Here is a 19,718-nt window from a genome sequence, read left to right as displayed (position 1 = left end):
TATACTATCCATGCTTTAAAAGAATGCAGACTGTGCATTTTAACTTCTGTTGTTTACATATGAGGGCTGGACACTACTCATTTTGGTTTCTCTCTAATAAATAAGAGTATTTAGTTTCTGGTTTAAAGTGGGTAAGAGGTAGTGAGTTTACAAACACCTTGCTTCTCTGGGTTCCTAGTGGTGGGTGAAAGTTGCTATGTGTCTATTAAAAAAACCTGACTTTGCAACAAAGGTCTTCAGGGTTAAACAGCTTGTGGTGGTATTCTAATTGTACTGAAATGTGATTTTGATTGTATGTTAATAAATAAAGTTGCCCGGGGGTCAGAGCTATTAGAGCCATAGACAGAGTGTGGCGGTGGTGGCACACGCCTTTAATCCCATAGATCTCTGTGTGTTCGGGGATACAGCCAGCATTGGAGACATATGCCTTTAAGACCTAGGGGGCTGTACATTCAGACAGTGACGAGGCAGTCACATGTTTGGGTTTACAACCAATGAGAAGGCAGAACAATAATACTATAAAAAAGACGTACAGACAGGAAGTAGCCCTCTTTCGGGAAGCTGGGACACGGCAGGCGGAAGGGTGAGATTTTAGCTCTGAGCTCTGACCTCTCGGCTTTCTCTTTTACATTGTTTCTGTGTTTCTTATTTAATAAGACTGTTGGATACATCAACAACAGCTCTCTCTTACTAATGTGAATGAAGACTTCTTTGTTGTTGTTGTTGTTAGTTCATTTTGGAGTCCACAAGCCTCCAATTGTGTGGAAGAGTGCTGCCAGTTGGATGTGGAATACCCACAAAGGACCCACAGCACTACTGGGAGGTGGTGCCCAGATGAAGAAGCTTGAGCAATGGGCATGCCCGGGAAGGGGATACTGGGATCCATGCCCTTGCATTCCCCTCCCCTTTGTGCTTCCCAGCAGGTTATCGTGACCATTTGCTCCAGCATGTGCTCTTGCCAGGAAGTGCTGCCTCCAAACAGACCCAAAGGCAAGGCAGCCAAGAGACCACAGACAGAAAGCTCTGAAACCATAACCCGCAGTAAAACTTTCTTCCCTATAAGCACATTAAGTCAGCTATTCTATTAAATAATGGCAATTAACCAGGTGTGGTGGCGCACATCTTTAATCCCAGCACTCAGGAAGTAGAAACAGGCAGTTCAAGGCTAGCCTGGACTATACAACGAAACCCTGTTCCAACCAAACAAAAGTAAAGTAAATCTTAGGAGCGGGTGAGATGGCCCAGCAGTTAAGAGTATTTGCTACTCTTCCAGAGGTCCTGAGTTTAATTCCCAGTACTCACATGGCAGCTTATAACCATCTATAACTGTAGTCCTGTGGGATCTGATGCCCTCTTCTGGTGTACAAACAGACATACACACAAAACACCCATATCCATAAAATACATAAATCTTTTTAGAAACTAATGGAAAGTTGACAATACAGAAATCAAATGTCTTCAGATACGTTCAGATTCAGAATAAATTTTATTTTATGTGTATGAGTGCTTTGTCTGCATGTGTATAATACACATCATGTGTGTACGGTGCCAGAAGAGGCCGAAGAAGGATGTCGGCTCTCTTGGAACTGGAGTTACAGGTGGCCATGAAGCACACTGCACGGTGCTGGCTGAACTCTCCCCAGCCCCACACTATATTGTTTTTACTGTTATGACTACTAGCATTGGCTGTGCCACAATAAGAAAAGTATGAGCAGTGATTATAAAGACTAGTGTGCGTGTGTCACACATGGCTTTAAATTTTAGAGAAATCTTGTATTCACTTAATAAATCTGGGGCTTTTCAGTACAAGTTCCAAAGAGGCCAGAGGGCTTTTGGCTCACAGATTAAGAAAGAACATAGCATTGTCTATCTACAGACCAAGTTCCAGGACAGCCCAGCCACGGCTACACAGAGAGACCCTGTCTGGAAAAGAAAAAAGAAAGAGAAAGAAAGAAAGGGGGAGGGGGAGGAGGGGGAGGGAAGAGGAGGGGTAGGGAGGGGAGAAAAGAAAGGATGGTGTCCATATTAGTGGGGAAGGCAGGACACCAGGAACGTGAGGCAGCTGGTTACATTGTGCCCATGGTCAGGAACCGGAGAAGGGACAGGAAGTAGGGGCTGAATAGGAAAATAAACTCAAGGCCTGCCTCCAAACACCCATTTATTCTAAGAAGGCTCCACCTCCTAATGGTTTTACAACCTTTCAAAAGAGCTCCACCAGCTGGGGAATATGGGTCCAAGTCTGCTGACTCTGTCCTCTTACAAAGCCTCCTTCCTTCTGAAGACATTCCTTCCTTTCCCAAGGCTGGTGCCACCCTTCACCAGACCAGATCACTTACAGTTCCAAGAAGCCCAGAGTACTACAGTGGGAAGCACTTAACTGGGGACCCAAGCACAACAGAACTGTCAGACTGACACACTTACCACATGGCATGCATGTATGTCGGTGGGAGTCGTGGGCTGCTTACTGGAGTGCAGTTATACGACCTCATGATTCTTTCTGCCAATAAAAAATTTCTAAACAAACTTGCCACCAGCAGGTCCTGTCGGAAGAGCTTTTGGAAGAGATCTGAAGGCAGATAAAAAAAATAACAAGGAATCTTCAGTGATTTGTGCCCAGCACTGGAAGCCAAACATAGAAGTTTTCTTGCATCAAAAATTATTACAGACAAGTTGAGGCTGACACACACATTACTCACTGGTAATATACACACACACATGCACATATTAGTCTACATATGAACAAATACACAAACCCCAACCAACCTATAAACAAAGTGCACACAGGTCTTATAGTAGGAATTCTGGTTTCAACAGATACGGACAGCGCCAACACTTACTCTAGAAGCTGAGCCCTGGGCCTGATGGGAAGGCATTACTGAGGGGAGAGCAGGCTGACATGGTTCTAAGCACCTGACCCGTGGTCCCTGCACTGACACTACCACACCCAACCCTCCTTAGACTCTTTTGCTCTCCTTTCTATTTTCAGTCCCTCTCTGGAGGGAACCAGTGATCCTGTTTGATGACGGTGTCTCTCACCCCGAGGGAGCACATTCCAGGCGATGGTGTCTGTGATGGCTGTGAAGATCCAGTTCAGCTCACCCAGAGGGGTCCTCCGGTCATTCAGCCGGCCAGGAATCCTAAACAAGATGGCGTTTGCATTAGTGCTGCCATAGTTACTGACACAGGCAAGGGAGTCAGACGTGGGAACAGATCTTGATGGGGAGGGGGAGACAGGCTGGGCTGTGGCTGGGAGGTACTTCTGGAGTCCCTGACTTTTCCAGAGTTCCCGCATGTTTCCTTCAAGGAGATGAGACACTACATAGGCTCACCCTCAGTAGCTCCTCTCTCTACCCTCCAGGAAGACACACGAGCAGTTTTCTTGTTGCCTTTGTATGTATGGACCAAGCACAGCTGGCAACAGAGAGCTGAATAGTTCCACACATGCGGCACTAGCCCACCTAGGCTCAGAGACACACATCTCGTGTGTCAAGGGATGCACAAGCTTCACAGTCCTCTTCCTCAGCCCTGTCTGGGAGCTGCTGCTACAGAAGTACTGAGGGACCAAGTCCTGCCCCATACAGCCTACTTACCTTGTAGTTATTCAATTAGTCCTGCAGACCTAGATGGGGCCCTGCTACCATGAAGAGTGCCTCTCAGTGGGAAGGACAGATGAGGAGCAAACAACAAGGACATACATGGAGAGGCAGGCAGTGAGATGCTGCAGACACTCAAGGCAGAGCATGGAGAGGGGTAGATGCATGCACTATGTAAAGGGAGGTGAAGGAAAGCTGTACTGAGTGCTAATCCAGGAGTAGAGATCTGCATCCTGACAGGGCAGAAGGTCCGTGACTAAGACAAGAGTGAGTCCACTGGAGACCAGAGTAGTTCAAAGCCCTAAGGTGTGGCCATGTCCTGCATCTTTCTGCTCTGCAGCAAGCTTAACTTTACCCACTAGGTAGCAAGTTTAATTATATCTGACTAGAAACTCTTTCTCCCAGAAGGAAAATGTTCACAGTGATTTGGTTTAGAAGCTAGAGTGTGATTTGCTATTTATAAGGTGGAACAGATTAATAATTCCCATTATAGTCACCCATTTGACGGTACTGTCAGTAAGAACAACTCAATGACTCAGAAACAGAGGGGAGAGGGGCCAAGCTAGCTACATAACACAACTATGCCAAGTGAGCTCTTTCCTGCCACTAATACCATTTGGTTTAGAAACAAAAATACTTCTTGTCTTCAAGGAGGCTTAGTGATAGGACAGAAAAAAGTCAGGAAAACAAAACCAAAACCAACCAGTGTAATCCTTTCAAGCAGCACTGCTCACATCAGGTGTACTTCCAATGCCTGCAATGCTGTCCCGGAGCCCAGTGCGGGCCATGTGCGGGACCACAAAGTACACTACTACTGAAGAGAAACCAAGGGCCAGAGGTGACCGCAGCACCGAGTGTGGAGACTGGCTGGCCCTTACCCTGAGTGTGGGATTCTCCTTATGAGGTCTCTTGCCATGGAGAGCACCACATAGAGGTGTATGTATGGTAGCTGGACCCATGGCCATCAGCTGTCTACACAGGACAGGGAAGTATGAGAAATCATGGGAAAGCAGGTGACCACTCTTCCTCGAGTTTCTCCCCACAGAGCTAGGTGAGTGTGGGGTGCACCCTTCGAAGAGAAGACACTTTTTCATGACTGCAAAAGCAATGTCCAGCAAGGCTCTTTATCCAAGCTCTCGCAATTGTTGACGGAACCACCACCATCTTCTGTAGTCTGTCCCAACTGCCCTACCTACTACCAACACCAAGTCCAAGTATGCGGTGCCCCCCAAATTTTTCAATAGCTCACTAAGACCCATTGGAAGCTGTTTCCTCTAGGTGACCATGTACTACACAGAAAGAGGCCACCTCAGCCAAGGCGAATCCACAGGACAGTGTCCATGAATAGACAAAAAGAGCTCTGTTCCCTCTCCATTTGACAACACACACAGAACACTGCTGACCAGGCCGTCACTCAAGCCTAGGGACAGAGGTTTTACTAGAGTTCCAGCAGAGAAACGGCTGGTTACTGAGCTCAACCTCCAGTGTGACTGACACCATGGGACTTAGAGACCCTCTGACCTCAGGCTGGTCTTCCTGTTATGGTGAGCCCTGTCCTGGCACTGCCAGTGTGGTTAGCCACTGAACTAAAAAACAGAGTACTTTGAAGAAGCAGGGGGAAAGATCAGATGTTCTCTTTGGGCAAACCTGAATACTCTGCCCCAACCCCAGATTAGACTGCTCAGCACCAAAGCATTCTCTTTCAGTGAAATCTTAAGCCTTTAGCTTAACATACAGTCCTAAGTATAAGCAGGTAGGGCCAGGAGAGCCTCCCTTTAGATGAGCAAATACCAGAGTAGGTGACCACCAAGCATCCATAGTGTACACAACCCTTCCAACAAGAGGTAGGCTGGGCCACTCCCTGCCCCACTTTAAGCAACAATCATACACTGAAAGAAAACTCCCTGGGTCACACCATTCAGGGAAGGTTCAGAGAAACTATGGCAACCTTTGGGGAAACACACAGCATTCACACTGGAAACAAGACATTCTTATCGTCTACCTCAGTGTGTAGCTTCCCAGCCAGCAGTCAATCCCTCCTCCCCCACTGAGACAGGATCTCACTATGTAGCTCTGGCTGTCCTGGAACTCACTCTGTAGACCAGGCTGGCCTCAAACTCACAGACATCCACCTGCATCTGCCTCCTGAGTGCTGGGATTAAAGGCATGCGTCACTATGTTTGGCTCATTAGTCAATTCTAATCCAGAAACTTATTAAGGGGACACAGGATGTACTGAAGCAGAGTGTGATTTTATTAAAACCGTGACAAGTTAGAAATGGGCTACATGACCAAAACAAGAAAAGTGACTGAGTGAATTACAGAATAACCAGAGAAATGGCTACTGGACACTTAATGGTTATTTTTTGGACATCTCAATAGGGCAATCTCAAAAGGAACAAGTCAAACATGGCACAGCCAAGATCACACAAAATACATGCAAGGAGAGCAGCAGGAAGAACCTCCATGTGCTAGAGGGTGGCGGGGTGGTGGTGGTGGTGGTGGTGGTGGTGGTGGTGGTGGTGGTGGTGGTGGTGGTGGTGGTGTTCTTCCTATGATCCACATGGAGAATATGAGAATCCACCCCACTTGAACCATAGGGAACATTTGAGACTCCCGTTTCTTTTATTTATCCTCAGCCTTGAGTGGCATTAGGAAGGTGAACTCTAAGGCGACAACATCTGGGGGACTGGTGCCTAGTGCAGTGGACAGCACTCTTGGGGGAGGGTTAGGGTCTATAAGAATCAAAGAGACTAACCCCAGCCTGTTGCTAAACCTGGATGTTACCAGTAAGAGCCTACATGCCTTGAGTCAAGTGAGGCTACCACAGATCAAGCTGTTTTCCTGGCTACCGTTTCTGGGGATGGGAACAGAAGATGGGTTCTCAGCAGAGAGAAGCTACCAGGAATAGTCTCTACCCTAGCCTCCATCACTGAACAGCCACTGAGAACAGAGCCTGTGTTTGGGTCTGGTTGCTTAGTTCTATCAAAACAAAACAAAAACAACTCTCAAGTGTGACATCAGCACTACAATCCCACAGCATCCTGAAAACTCCCCGTTTTCTCTGAGATCATCATGAAAATATAGGCAAGGTATCTTCCCAACTCACATTGATTGATTTATCGAGCAGCTGTCTAGGCAGGAAGCACTGATGTGCCTTCTGGCTCATTTGCAGACAGGTCCTTCTGGGATGACAAAGGTGGAGTGAGTCCACATCCTCCTCCTTGTTGTTTAGAGCTGTGGTCTCTGTGCCTGGCAGAGAAGCTAGGAAGCCATCTGAACTGTCACAGGCTGCGGAGGACCCAGAGGGAACCAAGTAGCTATAACACCCAGCCGGAGCCCCCACCCCACTTGGGAAGCTTCTCTAGGCCCTAGAAAGTCTATGGACAAGCTCAGGGGCTTCTTAAAAACTTCACTCCTTGGTGCTAACCAAGACAAACTTTATGTGGAGAGAGATCACAGGACTGAAGGTGAGAAGCCAAACGCTAGTCCCAGCTGTGCAGGGGCTGGGCAACTTCTGCATCCTGTGTCTCGGCTCTGAGTCACGAAAACTAACCTTATGTGCGACACGGGACTAAAATAAAACGGGTCACACTTGCACAGCAGACACAGCGGCAGCCAGATCCCTCCTTGGCAGGGGCATGCCGCCTCCTCAGCTCTCCCTCCCGCTGTTGCTGTCGGCACAAGGTTTATTCCCATCTCATCCCATCTTCCTGCAGACACTGCGCTCCCCTGCAGCTTTCTGTTTCCGGTCAGGACTCATCTTCCTTGATTTCAGCACCCAGGCTGTCACTGCCACACAGTGACTACTTTTGAGTATCTCCACTGCCATGCACGCGATGACCTCAGAGTAGGGCTGGTTCTGGAATGGCCGTCTGACATTCTCCTCTTGGGTCACTCTCCTCACCCCATACCCCTCATGGCCCTTATCACTGCCTCTGCAGTCACTCATCCAGACTCTGTCCACCACTCTATTCCAGAGTCATCCTAGTTGACAGACCCTGTTAAATCACTGGTCATTCCAACCTTAGTGAGGAAACATTTCTAAGTATGTGTTCAATGTCTGAACGTCTGGATGACTGCCACCTTCTTTGTGCTCATTCCTGTGAGTGTCCTGCCAACCTGTGTCTCACTAGCATCTGCCCTTCCTGCCTGTTTCTTATACGGGGGCTGTGCAAAGTCAGCCTGTACTGTGGGAAGAGCACACTCATAGATCGGGCCTCAGTCATGACAGGTCTTTACAAAGTGAGGAGTAACTTTGAGGGATATGCAGGGTGAGCAGCCAGCCTGAACTCTGGTGTCAGACAGACAGACACAGGCTTGAATCTGGCCAGTAACTGCCCCGTGGTCTTGGGCCAGCTATCTGAGCTCACTGAGGTCTGGTTTATTTCAATACCAAGCTTCACAACTAGCTAGACACAACCACTGACTGGGGACTACAGCCATGTTTGCCACTGTACATGGGTTACCTCCCAGGAAGGTGTTCTTTTCATTCTCACTTACAGACTGGAACTGGAGGCCGTCCTGAGGGTGTTCTTGGCCTTGGGAAGAAGTGGTGAGAAACTGGACATAGCCTAGCCCACCATCTGCCTTACAAGGTCCCGAGGACCAAGAACAAATGGACCTGGGATGTAGGAGATGGGGCTTATAGCAAGCTGCCCAAGTCTTTCTGGTCTTGGAAAAAAAAAAAATCAGCGAAGACCCCATGACCCTAGGGCTCCCTTTGTGCTGCCACAGTGTTCCTCTTCCTTCAAATCTGGAAAAACCACAGGGCAGCCAACAGCAAAGCAAGTTCCCCTTGCTGCTCCTGACCTTGACTAAGCCATTGATCTCTGGTTATAGCCCTTCCCACTGGCCCTTCTGCCCCCGGAACGCCAGATCCCAGCACCCCTTTCCTGACCTGCTCTCTGGGATCCTGACTGAACTTGGGAACGCTGCCCTAACCTCACAAACCTCCACACTCACTTGACATTCGGGGCTATCAGCCTGCTCAGATCAATGAGCACCTACAGTGACTCTCCTGCCTCACACACAGAAGGCTGTTCTTCATGCTTTGCTTATCTTTCTTCACAGTCTGAGCTCAAGAGGAGCGTAGCAACAGCACTGCTTCATTCTCTACAGCAGGGACCCACTCCAGGGCCCACTCACTGCTCCCGCGCTCCCCAGCCTTATCAGACCTGTGCAGTTCACCGTTCCTGTGACAAGCTGCTTCCACCTGCTGGGAAGGCTGTCCTCATCCAAGCCCCTCTAATTCACAGTGTGCTGGCTCAGGGCTCTTCCTGTGTCAGTTGAGAATTCTGCAAAGTCCTCGGTCTTTTCTGTAGGGGCTTTGAGTGCCTCTACTTAAAATCTCCGAGGGCAGCAGCACCTGTGGCTGGAGACGAGTGGGCTGAGCACCTCCCAGCTTTGGCTGGACACACTTCACAGGAGCAGCCAGGCCTCTAAGACTAAATTGGTCTAAAGACTTCTGTCCAATTCACTCAAACAGAAAATTCCCTCATGGCCTCAAAACTGTCAATAACTGACCAAGTTGACTGCTGATGTTGCCAATCTGGTCCCATGCTTCCTCAGACTGGTCCAATGCCAGATCGCATAGTGCTGGAAACAACAGTGTTGGCCTCTGTTTGCTTATGCTGCCCATGTTCTTTCCTGGGTCAGAGTTTCTGACTTCCCTGGGGTCAATTCTTATGTAGTGTAGAAGCAGCTCCATCATCTATTCTGTGGAGCTCAAGATGCCCTGGACATAACAGCTTAGTGCAGCCTCTGCATAGCCCTTCGGATCCATAGCACACATCCACCTCTGAAAAGCTCCAGCACTCCTCGAAGCCCTTGCCTGTGTTCTTTGTATTATTCCCCACTGCTTCTCTATGCTAATGTTCTGTGTAACTAGATAATAAATTCCTATGGGCAATGACTTTCTTTCCTCGATATGTATCAATCTCCTTATAGTTTTTGGCAGAGTGCTAAGCACACTGCATAATCTCAGCAGCCCACAACCTGAGTCATGGAACTCGAAAACAGCAGCAGCTCCCACTCACTCCTAAGATTCCCCACTGCCCAGTGGGTAGAATCCTAACTCTATGGCAGCTGGCAGCTATGAATGGGGACAGGGAAGGAGTCAGGTCAGGTGCCATTCTTCAGCTGTGTTCTCAGGGTCCTCAGCTCTTGGAGTGAGGCCTTTACTTCTCTGGGCACCCTAGAAACACTTTCTCGAGGAGAAAGGTGGAAGAACAGGAGCCTGCACCATCCCAAGAGGGAGTGCTCACTGCAGAGACCAGGCCAGGTGAAAAGAGACCCCAGCTTCCTTCCTGCCTCAGGTGACCACCTGTGATACCTGCCTTTAACTGTCAACTTGCCACACACAGTCAGTCTCACCTGAGTTGTAGTGAGGAACTGTCTAGATTCGGTAGGCTTGTGGACAAGTCTGTGGGGAGCTGTCTTATCCTAAAAGTGGGTGGTGCCACTCCCTGAATTTAGGTCCCAGACTGTATAAAGGAGAAGGTGCACATGTTCTCTCTGCTCTTGACTGGATGTGACCAGCTGCTTCAGGCCCCTGCCTCCTGCCTTCCCTGTGATGAGAAACTGCAACCTGGACTGTGAGATAAAATAAACCCTTTCTCCCATTAGTTGCTTTTTTCTTTCTTTCTTTTTTTTTTTTTTCCGAGACAGCGTTTCTCTGTGTAGCTTTGCACCTTTCCTGGAACTCGCTCTGTAGCCCAGGCTGGCCTTGAACTCACAGAGATCCGCCTGGCTCTGCCTCCCGAGAGCTGGGATTAAAGGCGTGCGCCGCCGCCGCCGCCGCCGCCGCCGCCGCCGCCGCCGCCGCCGCCGCCGCCACCACCACCGCCCGGCCCTTTAGTTGCTTTTGTCAAGGTGTTTTGTCACAGCAACAGAAATGATCACAGGACAACCAACCAGTGTAGGTTCGAACTCACTAACCTTCCCTAAAGTACTCCACTCCCCACTAGCCCTTTCACATTCCAACATCTCATTGTCACTGCTGGGCACCCTGTATACTCAGGCCTACCCAGAATGCCCTCCTGTCTTCCTGGTTTTAAGGACAGAGTCTTTTACCAAGGAGCTTGGGTTTGTAACCTCTCCAAACACCTTTGTCTGGCACCTCCTTCCATTCTTTAGGGCCTGCAGAAGTCTCTGCTGTCTTCTCCACTGTTCACAGAATGTCGTGGGTGCCTCTGTATCTTAACAACGATGCTGCTCAGGCTGTCTTCATGCTTGGCACAAATGCATCATGCTCGTGTGCCCATGTGTGCTTGGTGGCCAATGCCAGAATCACTACTGAATGATCACAATGCTCTGTGTGCACAAAATGGTCAGCACAAAACTCCAGCTTCCAGGGAAATAGCACCATTACACCAGAGACAGTCTTGTACTCACAAAGTAAGGACACAAGAAGAAGGTAATAAAATGGTACAAGTCCCACCATCTGAAATCCACTAGAAATGCTGGCACACATTCCTATGGCTGGCTCGGTACACATAACAGCAAACAATCTGTACCACACTGAGGCACTGTGTAAGGGCATGCTGCATGCTTGTTACAAATGCCCACAGACCCAGGAAACAGTTCACACCGTGGTACCAACAGCAAGTATCTTGACAGGGTTATGGGTGTTTTTTTAATTCCTTTTTGCTTATCTATGTTTAATGAGATATCCACTAAAAACACAGTCCCTACATAACAAAGAAAAATCAAGTCCCTCCTTTTTTGATAAAAGAAAGGCAGTTTCTAAAAAGGTAAGGTACTTTAAAATTGCATTCTTTTGCAAATACATAGATGGATTAAGTCAATTAGGGTATGGTATGGTATATCTTTACTTTTCAAATAACCATAGTGAATGTGACTGTGTGGAGAACCTTGTAGGTTCACTTACTGCAAATGATTCATTACTTGGAAATGCTCCCTGACAAAGACCACAGGAGGTGAACCCAGCAATTTCCTTTGAAAACAATTCTGAAAATGAGGGTCAGTACATAAAGGCTGGCTCTTCAGTAAGGTAAAAGCTCTTGCATTGGTCCACAGATGTGTGCATGTGCACAGATGCACACGGAGTCCCATCAAGAGCACTGCACTGAAGCATGGACACAAGGCTGCACACGCATTTTCTCCTAATGATTCAGGGCTATAAGGGCAGAGCCTGAAGCCTGGAGCTAATCTGCTGGACAATGGGTGTTTATGAGACTTGTAAAGATATTTTTCATCAGCTAACAATCTCCTAAGCCAAATCAGACCACAAACCACATGCCCTATCATCCCTTTCCACAACTCTAGCTGCTCACAGATGCCAAATGGTCAGGAATCTGCGGTTTACATTGTGACCCATGGACAGTCTTAGGGGCTGTGGTTTCCAATGCTGTACTGGCACTGCCCCCTACCCCCCACTAAACACACAGCACTGAAAAGCTGTTATCACAGTGCACATAATTCAGCCCACAGCACCCGGGCCAGGAAGCGACAGAAACACAAAGAGGATGACCACAAAGAACGTCCATGTGGACACATCAAGGTACAACCATTGCAACCTAAGATGAGAAACCTTAAAAATGGTGAGAGAAAACTGTTCAAGGGAAGGCCACATATTTAGTATAGGTCAGAGACACCTCCTCCCCACTCCCACCCCTAACCAATCAATCAAAAGACAAGCATGGCAGCAGCAGGCAGGCCTCTAAGGAACTATCAAGCAGGAACTCACTTGAAAGGGTCAGTCTAAGCTGAGGTTAGTGAGATGTGGCTGTGCCCCAAGAGTGAAGAGTAAGTGTACAAATCTTCAAAAACCTCGTTTGAACAGAGCAACATGCAAAAGGGCAACACAGGCTGATGGTCAGTCAGTCAGAGGAGCCTGAGATCTGTCTGAACATTCAACAGCAACACAGGGCATTAACAGAACAAAGGGGGAAAATCAAACTCTAGCAACCACAGCTTTCCTTCTGCCTCCTCAGCAGATGCAGGAAACGTGTGCATCAGATTTCAACACCAATCTGTGACGGCGAGGGAACCTGACAGTGGCTAGCCACCAAACACCTACAGCTCACACTGTGTTACAACACAACACAGACTGTTCTCTCCTTCACTGACCCTTGACAGCAGAGCTTGGACGCCCAGCTTCACTCTTTCCATTTAACACAGCACTAGAGGCATTAGACAGTTCAATCAAATAAGAAAAAGAAACAAGAGATGCAAAAACTGGAAAGGAAGAAGCCAAACTCTATGTACCAGCAGATGACATAATTATAAATACAGATCTTATGGAATCTGCAAAACAACTACCAGAGCTAGTAAGTCAGTTCAGCAAATCTAGAGGAAACAAGGGCGCTGCACAAAACTCATTCATTTCTATATGCAACCACACAATTAAACATTCTGACACTAATAAAAAGAACACAAGACCTGTACAGTTAAAACTACAAAGCACCGAGGAAAAAGCAGTCCTCACATGACAGTGCTATCAGAAGACCAGTTGAGCACTAGAGAAGGACAGTGAAGCACAGTGAGTATCTATGTGCATAGCTGGGACACCGGTGACCAGTCAGAAGAGCAGGGCAGGTCAGAGGACAGCATGGCCGAAGTACAGGCCTTGGTGTCAAGCTCCTGCTCCACTCTGGACCCCCATCTGCTGTCTGCCTGGCCCATCTTGCCCACGCTCAGCTCCCTCATACTTTACTGCACAGGTCAAACGAGAAAAGGTCAGTAAATCAGAAACGGTCGACACATAGGAGCTGCTGAACTAGATGTGCAAACAGCCATCATACTCAACATGGCTCTCTTCAGAAAAGCCATGGGAAGGACACAGCAGGCTCAAATACAAGGAGGTGCAATGCCGGATGTCTGCAGCCCAGCCACATGTCGTAGCACCCCAAACTCCTGAAACTCAACACCACAACTAGCAACAAGAGGACGGCACAGTTCTCAATCACACACGAGGGGGCAAGGAGATGGCTCAGGGAGCAATGCAATTGCTTTACAAGCATGAAGTCTGACGCCCCCGCCCCCACCGCACCCATATAAAAATCGGGTACAGCAATGCCCATCTGTAACTCCACTGCTGGGGAGGGGGAGGGAGAGGGGGGGAGTAGCAGCAGCAGCAGCAGCAGATCCCAGAGTCTTGCCAGCTAGTTAGTCAACCGGAATGGGGAGCTCCAGTCAATGACTATCTCAAAAATTAAAGTGGAAAGTGACTAATGAAAAAATCCAATGCTGATCTCTGGCTTCACTACCTAAAACCAAAAAACAAGCCTTAAACTACAGTTATACTGATGAAGATAGTGGTACAGATAAAGGGCAGACACAGATCAACAGAGGGGAGTTGTACATCACAGATCACCCGTCCATGATCTGAAATTTGATGACCAGACAGGAAGAAGAACTTTGAACAGAACTGAACACAATACACAAAAATTAACCTAAGATGGAGCATAAACTTAAACAAAGTTAAAACTGTAACACTTTTAGGAAGAAAGGTCAACAGCCCTGGGAGAGTCAGGCAAAGACTTTTTGTCTGGGACACAGAAATCACAAATTATAAGAGAAAAGGCTATGAAGTCAGATCTCACCAGAATGAAAGCTTCCCTTTGAAGGATTGCTTTGAAGACCCAAACACAAGGTACAGACTTTCCAAAATTGTTAACAATACAAGGCTCTGACTATGGACAATGCAGGTCACCAAGAATGGACACGTACCCAGAATGGTAGTACACTCACACACTTGCAAGGATGGTCCACCATGATAGAAAACAGCCAGGTGATTTATTTTATAGTATTAAATGCACACCTACCACATCACCAGCCATTCCACACACAGATATTTATCCAGGTGAAATAAACATACATTTCCACACATGACCACAGATGATTGACTGTAGCATAACAACCAAAATGATCCACCAGTGGGTGAAACCAACTGACACAGAATAGGATGTGACTTGCAGAAAAGGAACATAGCACCAATGCACCAAGCCTGTGTGGATGTCAAAGGCTACACTTATCAAAGAACCCATACACACTTCCAAGAGCTCCACTTCCACGAAATTCTGGAAAAGCCAACTCCAGCATATGGGAAGGCAGACCCAAGATGACCTGGGCTTGGGGGTCAGGAGGGTTAATGGGGTAGGGTGAGGTAAGAACATCGCAGACCCACCCTGCTGGTAGCAGTGGTTCCAGGAGACCGTACATCTGTCAAAGTTCATCAAATCATAGTTAACTCCGGGTATTTTAATGATAGTCTCTTGATAATGTTGATCTAAAATCATGAAAACAAATATAGGGGAAATTTTAACATTTTCAAACATGACAGAATTTTTTCACTAGCAGATGTGCACTAAAGGTAAAGAAAAATGAGCTCAGATGGGAGCTCTGAGGTACAGGAAGGAACAGGGGTCATCAGAAGGTCTGAACGTGGTTAATGTAATCGAACTAACTCTGGAAGGTAACAGCACTGTGTACAGACAAAAGCAGAGACAACAGGGATGTGTGTGTGTGCATCTGGTACAGGTGCCAGCTGAGGAGAGGCTAGCTTTCACAGCCATGTGACTGCAGTGACCAGCAGCTTCCCAGGCAACAGCTATGCCCAGGCAGGAGTCAAGGCTTAGTTAAACAGGAGTTGCCACCAGAAAGGTAGGTGAAGCGTTCCAGGGGTGGCACAGGCTCTGCCTCGCTGTGGCCTGACTGTGCTGTCTGGCAGCAGTACTCAACGAGAAACCAAGCACACTCCCAGCACACTTGGTTTCCTTAGGACCCAAACTCTTGAGCTGGCAGAAATGAAGTCAGTGCCACAGCGAGAGCTGATAGGCATCGTGCTGAGGCACGTAGGCCTTTGTTTTGATGACAAAGGCCAGTATTTTGGTCTCATGGTGAAGGAAATGGAAGCAGTGCATGGGTAGGAGGCACCCATGGCAGCCTCCATACATCCTTTCTCCAAGACTCATCTCTGACGTCAGTGCAGTACTGAGTCTCCTTCTGTGCTTGCCCATCAGAACAAAGCATGGAACTCCTTGTAGGAGTGGTGTGTCAGCACAGAGGTGACTGGTGCCTTTCCCCTGCCCTCTCTCTGCCTTTACAGGAATTTGAATAAAAGGTGCCAGGGCAGGAGTGACCACCTGGAGATGAGGTGATAGACACAGGCGGCTGGGAGGGCGAGGCCTCGGGGTGGCAGGCAGCGATCCAGTTTTCTGTCTGTTAGTGTCCCAACACTCCCTCTAGCGACTGGCTTCCTCTCCACTGTGCAGGCCCTGGGCATTTGTTTCCCCTGACCCACCCTGAACCAGCACCAGTGAGCTGTAACTCAGAGAATCATGACCTGAGCATGCTGATCAATTGCTGATTTCTCAGAGGATTGGTGATCCATGCATGCTGATCAATTGCTGATTTTTCACCATAAACAGATGTTACAACTGCATTGGAAAAAAAAAATCATACTTTTAAAACCAAGCCTGTATCTTTTAATGATACTTTTGAAAACTAGTCAATGTTATGAGTTTATCTGGGCAGCCCACATACATTCCTGAGTGAGGACACTGAGGGAAGAACAGGACGTGGCTCAGATGCCCACTGAGGTAAACTGCCGGACACACCCACTCTGCATTTCCATTTTCCTGGCTCTTAAAAGGTGGATGACAGGGCTGGAGAGATGACTCAGAGGTTAAGAGCACCGACTGCTTAGAGGTCCTGAGTTCAATTCCCAGCACCCACATGGTGGCTCACAACCATCTATAATGAGATCTGGCACCCTCTTCTGTATACATAATAAATAAATAAATCTTAAAAAAAAAAAAGGTGGATGACAATACTCACCCTCAAAGGGCCCTTTAGAAACGTGACAGAAACCTTATCTTGAAAAAACAAACAAACAAACAAACAAACAAACCCAACCAAAAAAAAAAAAAAAAGGGAAGGTGATACATACAAAGCCCTCACCACAGGACTGGATACATAGCAGGTATTCAGCAAACGCAATTTTAGAATGTGATAAAAGCCATGAAGTTTCAAATGCAGAATCAAGCCCCTGGGCAGGGGACACCTGGAGGCTAAGTGGCCTGCAGCTTCTGAAGCCGCGGAACACCACTGGCTGCTGTGCTGCTCCAGACGCGGCCGTTAGCTCTTTAGAGCACGTGTTTACACAATCGATGTTAATCATGAATAATTTTTTGTACACTTTGTGCCTCTAGTGATCAGAATACTAACTAACAGCCTCCTGGAACAGGTTCAGCATCTGTAGGATCCCTGGAGCTTTCTGAGAACCCTAATATTTCTAGCACTGTTTAAGCGTTTCATTACTTTGTTTCAGGGCTGAAAAATGTCCCTTAATTTGCAAGCATGGATCTTACTGCCACTCTCTCAAAGGATTTAGAATATAAATATGCACTGCGGCAGCAACAGGCTTATTCATCAGGCAATAGGTGAGCACAGATAATTAGAATCAGTGGAGGGGGCTCGAGGAAGTTCGCTCTTCCTTCCAGACACAGCAGCTTAGTGGAAAACAGATACCTTCCCCAGCTTTAAGACACTAAAGTTAACGAACACCCACCACACGTGCCTTGTGCCATCTGCAGGTAATTGCTAAGGCTACAGTGGAGCCACAATGGTGTCCTGAGAAACCATATCTGGAACACAGCAGTAAGGCAACCTCTGGAAACCGACCCTGGTCCCCACCATCTCCAGCCAGCATGCAGCTCCATGGTATAACTCCTGCTTGGTATATATGAGGTCCTCGCTTCCATCCCCAACACCAAATGAGAAAGAACAAACTGGCTTCCTAAGAGCACAAGAGGTCTGTGGAGACTTCAGCGGCCCTCACCTGCAGTGGGTGCTACAATTCTCACGGGGCCATAGTTCAAGGTTCAGTGAAATGCTGCCCTGACAGCCAAGGCTCTGATCTGGAAGCACTCTGGCCCCGGAGGCCTGGGCACAACATGGTGGTTGGTGTAAGAAAGAAGTATGAGTGGCAGGCAGGACACGCGGCCAAAGCATATGTGTGCAACTGCTACTTCATTGCTTACAGCAGGCGCCAGGGAGAGGTGCACCAGGGGAGATGTCCATTTCCCTCTGGGATCTTTTATCATGAAGAAAACAAATGCAGCCAGAGGCCTGTTGTCTCAGCCCATCTGTGCAGAGTAACTTGCCATATTGGCCAAGTGGGCCAGAACCAAAGTCATGCTCACAGTGTGACACAGGTGTTAACAGAAAGGACTTCCCATGTGTGAGCCGAATGAAGTATAAGACTGTATACAAATGAATGTTTAGAATCCTTAAAAGGCCAGGAAAAAAAAAAAATCAATTTCAGATCTAACTAAAGCCCCGCTAATGTTGTGCTTATGTGCTGCTAGGCATTCGCTATCATCCATTTATCCCTGTAAGCTCTTCATAGCTCCAGATCCTCGAACCATGTCTTTCTAGGGTGCATTCGGGCTTCCTTAGGAGCACTGATGCTCAGGGCTTTCCTCTCCCGTCTCTCACTAATCCACAGAGCTCAGGATTTTGTTCAGAATAATGAGCAGCTACTGAGTAAATGGACTGAAACCAAGGAACTGAACAGACAGCCCATCGCTGTTTGCTCTGATAACTGTAACTGAAATAATTTATCCCACCAATTAATTTGGATCCAAGGTCAGAACCCACAAGAACTCATGGGGAAGCGTTCATGCTCTGCATGAAGGCCACATTGTACCTGGAGAAAAATACAGGGGTAGACACTAGACCATAACCACACAGGAATTCGTCAGGTCCTGGAGTCAAGATGATGATGGATTCCCTGTCAGCTTTAATGCAAATGAGATTTGGGAAACCCAGAGCTCCACCTCTCTGAGAAAGCAGACTAACCACTGTGAGCAGGGGCACGTGACCATGTATGTCACTCAGCCAATTACACAAACCTCACCCAGCAACTCCCCTGACAGCTTTGTCAATATCGTGCAAATGTTTTTATTAGAATCTCTCAACTACTCAAAAATTTATATATTTTGAAATATTCCATGGTTCTCAAACCATCAGCTATTTATACATTTTTTAAGAGAAGCACTCATGCTGCCTGGGTGGGAAGGCCAGGCTTTTGCTCCTTGGGGTTTTGAGCACAGGCCAAGAAGGCAGCTGGGGTGAAGATGTACCCCTCAATGTACTGCGTAAACCCATCTGTTGCTCACACCTGGGACAAGAGGGCTCTGAGGGGATGGGCAGTCCTAGGCACCTCGAATCAGACCTCAACCAATTTAAGTGCTGACCGTTCAACAGAGTAGCAAGTACCTAGTCTATGATCACTTCATTTCAACAGAGTTCTAAAGACATAATAATATTAAAAGGCTTTTTAAATGTTCTGGGGCTCTGGAGCCAGCTGGATCAGCTGGCACTGTGTTGTGATGCATGCAGGCCTGACCATAGAGACCTTCTTTCCTGGGTACCTTGTGCAAGAGAAGCGGACTGACAGTCTAGGGAATATTCCAAGCATAGTGGAGCCTGCTCATGCTCTCAGGACTGGAATAAAGGAACTTGGCTCCCTGGTCCTACTTCCAAGAAAGTGTCCCTGGGCTCCTGTGCCAGGGCATGCTGCCCACAGGCATGCTGGTGGCAAGTACACTCTTGGGATATTGGGAGAGACTCATCCTCAGCCAACGGATCCCAACATTCTGCCTGTACAGCGTGTGCTCAGATGTATGATGAAGCAAAGGGCCACTATATGTGGGAAACCAATGGGCTGTGACCTCCAGAATAGCCATCATGGAGACGCTCGATTCTGGAGCACTGGGTGCAGGTGCAGGTGCAGGTGCAGCAGCAGCAGCAGGAGAGCAGTTCCCACTGACAACATGTCCTAGGGCTCACGGTCTCTATGACCCTCCACTCTGTGCTACATTTCCCTTAACCTCTCACATCTTGAAGAAGGATGTTCTATGGTTTGGATATGCCCACAGTACATCCTCCAAAGTTTCAAGGATTGACATCAGCCCCTACTTTGAGGTACAAAGAGGACAAAAACTGAATCCAATCTGGTGTGCAGGTCAACGGGCTGCTGGAGGGGTTTAGGATTAGATGAGGTCAGTGGGTGGAGCCTACAGTTGAATTTGGGGGACTTTAAAAGGAGACACCTATAGTACCCACACACATACTCTTCCTGTCTTATTACTGC

General features: G+C 47.8%; 1 protein-coding gene across 4 annotated transcripts in view; it reads right to left on the bottom strand.

Annotated features, from left to right (window-relative positions):
- Nucleotides 1-19,718, bottom strand: part of Rptor (regulatory associated protein of MTOR complex 1) — a 345,487-nt gene that overhangs the window by 116,794 nt on the left and 208,975 nt on the right. For 3 of the 4 annotated variants that reach the window (XM_028853561.2, XM_037201582.1, XM_028853564.2), the window contains 2 exons: nucleotides 3,037-3,137; nucleotides 2,422-2,566 (listed from right to left, as the gene is read on the bottom strand). In XM_028853561.2, the coding sequence (XP_028709394.1) occupies nucleotides 2,422-2,566; nucleotides 3,037-3,137 (246 nt within the window). Of the gene's footprint in view, nucleotides 1-2,421; nucleotides 2,567-3,036; nucleotides 3,138-14,744; nucleotides 14,841-19,718 lie in introns of those variants that run through there. The other variant, XM_028853565.2, reaches the window with a different exon arrangement.

Source organism: Peromyscus leucopus, chromosome 8b, assembly GCF_004664715.2.
Source record: "Peromyscus leucopus breed LL Stock chromosome 8b, UCI_PerLeu_2.1, whole genome shotgun sequence".
NCBI classification, from domain to species: domain Eukaryota; kingdom Metazoa; phylum Chordata; class Mammalia; order Rodentia; family Cricetidae; genus Peromyscus; species Peromyscus leucopus.
Note: the sequence above shows the minus strand (reverse complement) of the source record. Positions and strands in the feature narration are given on the sequence as shown.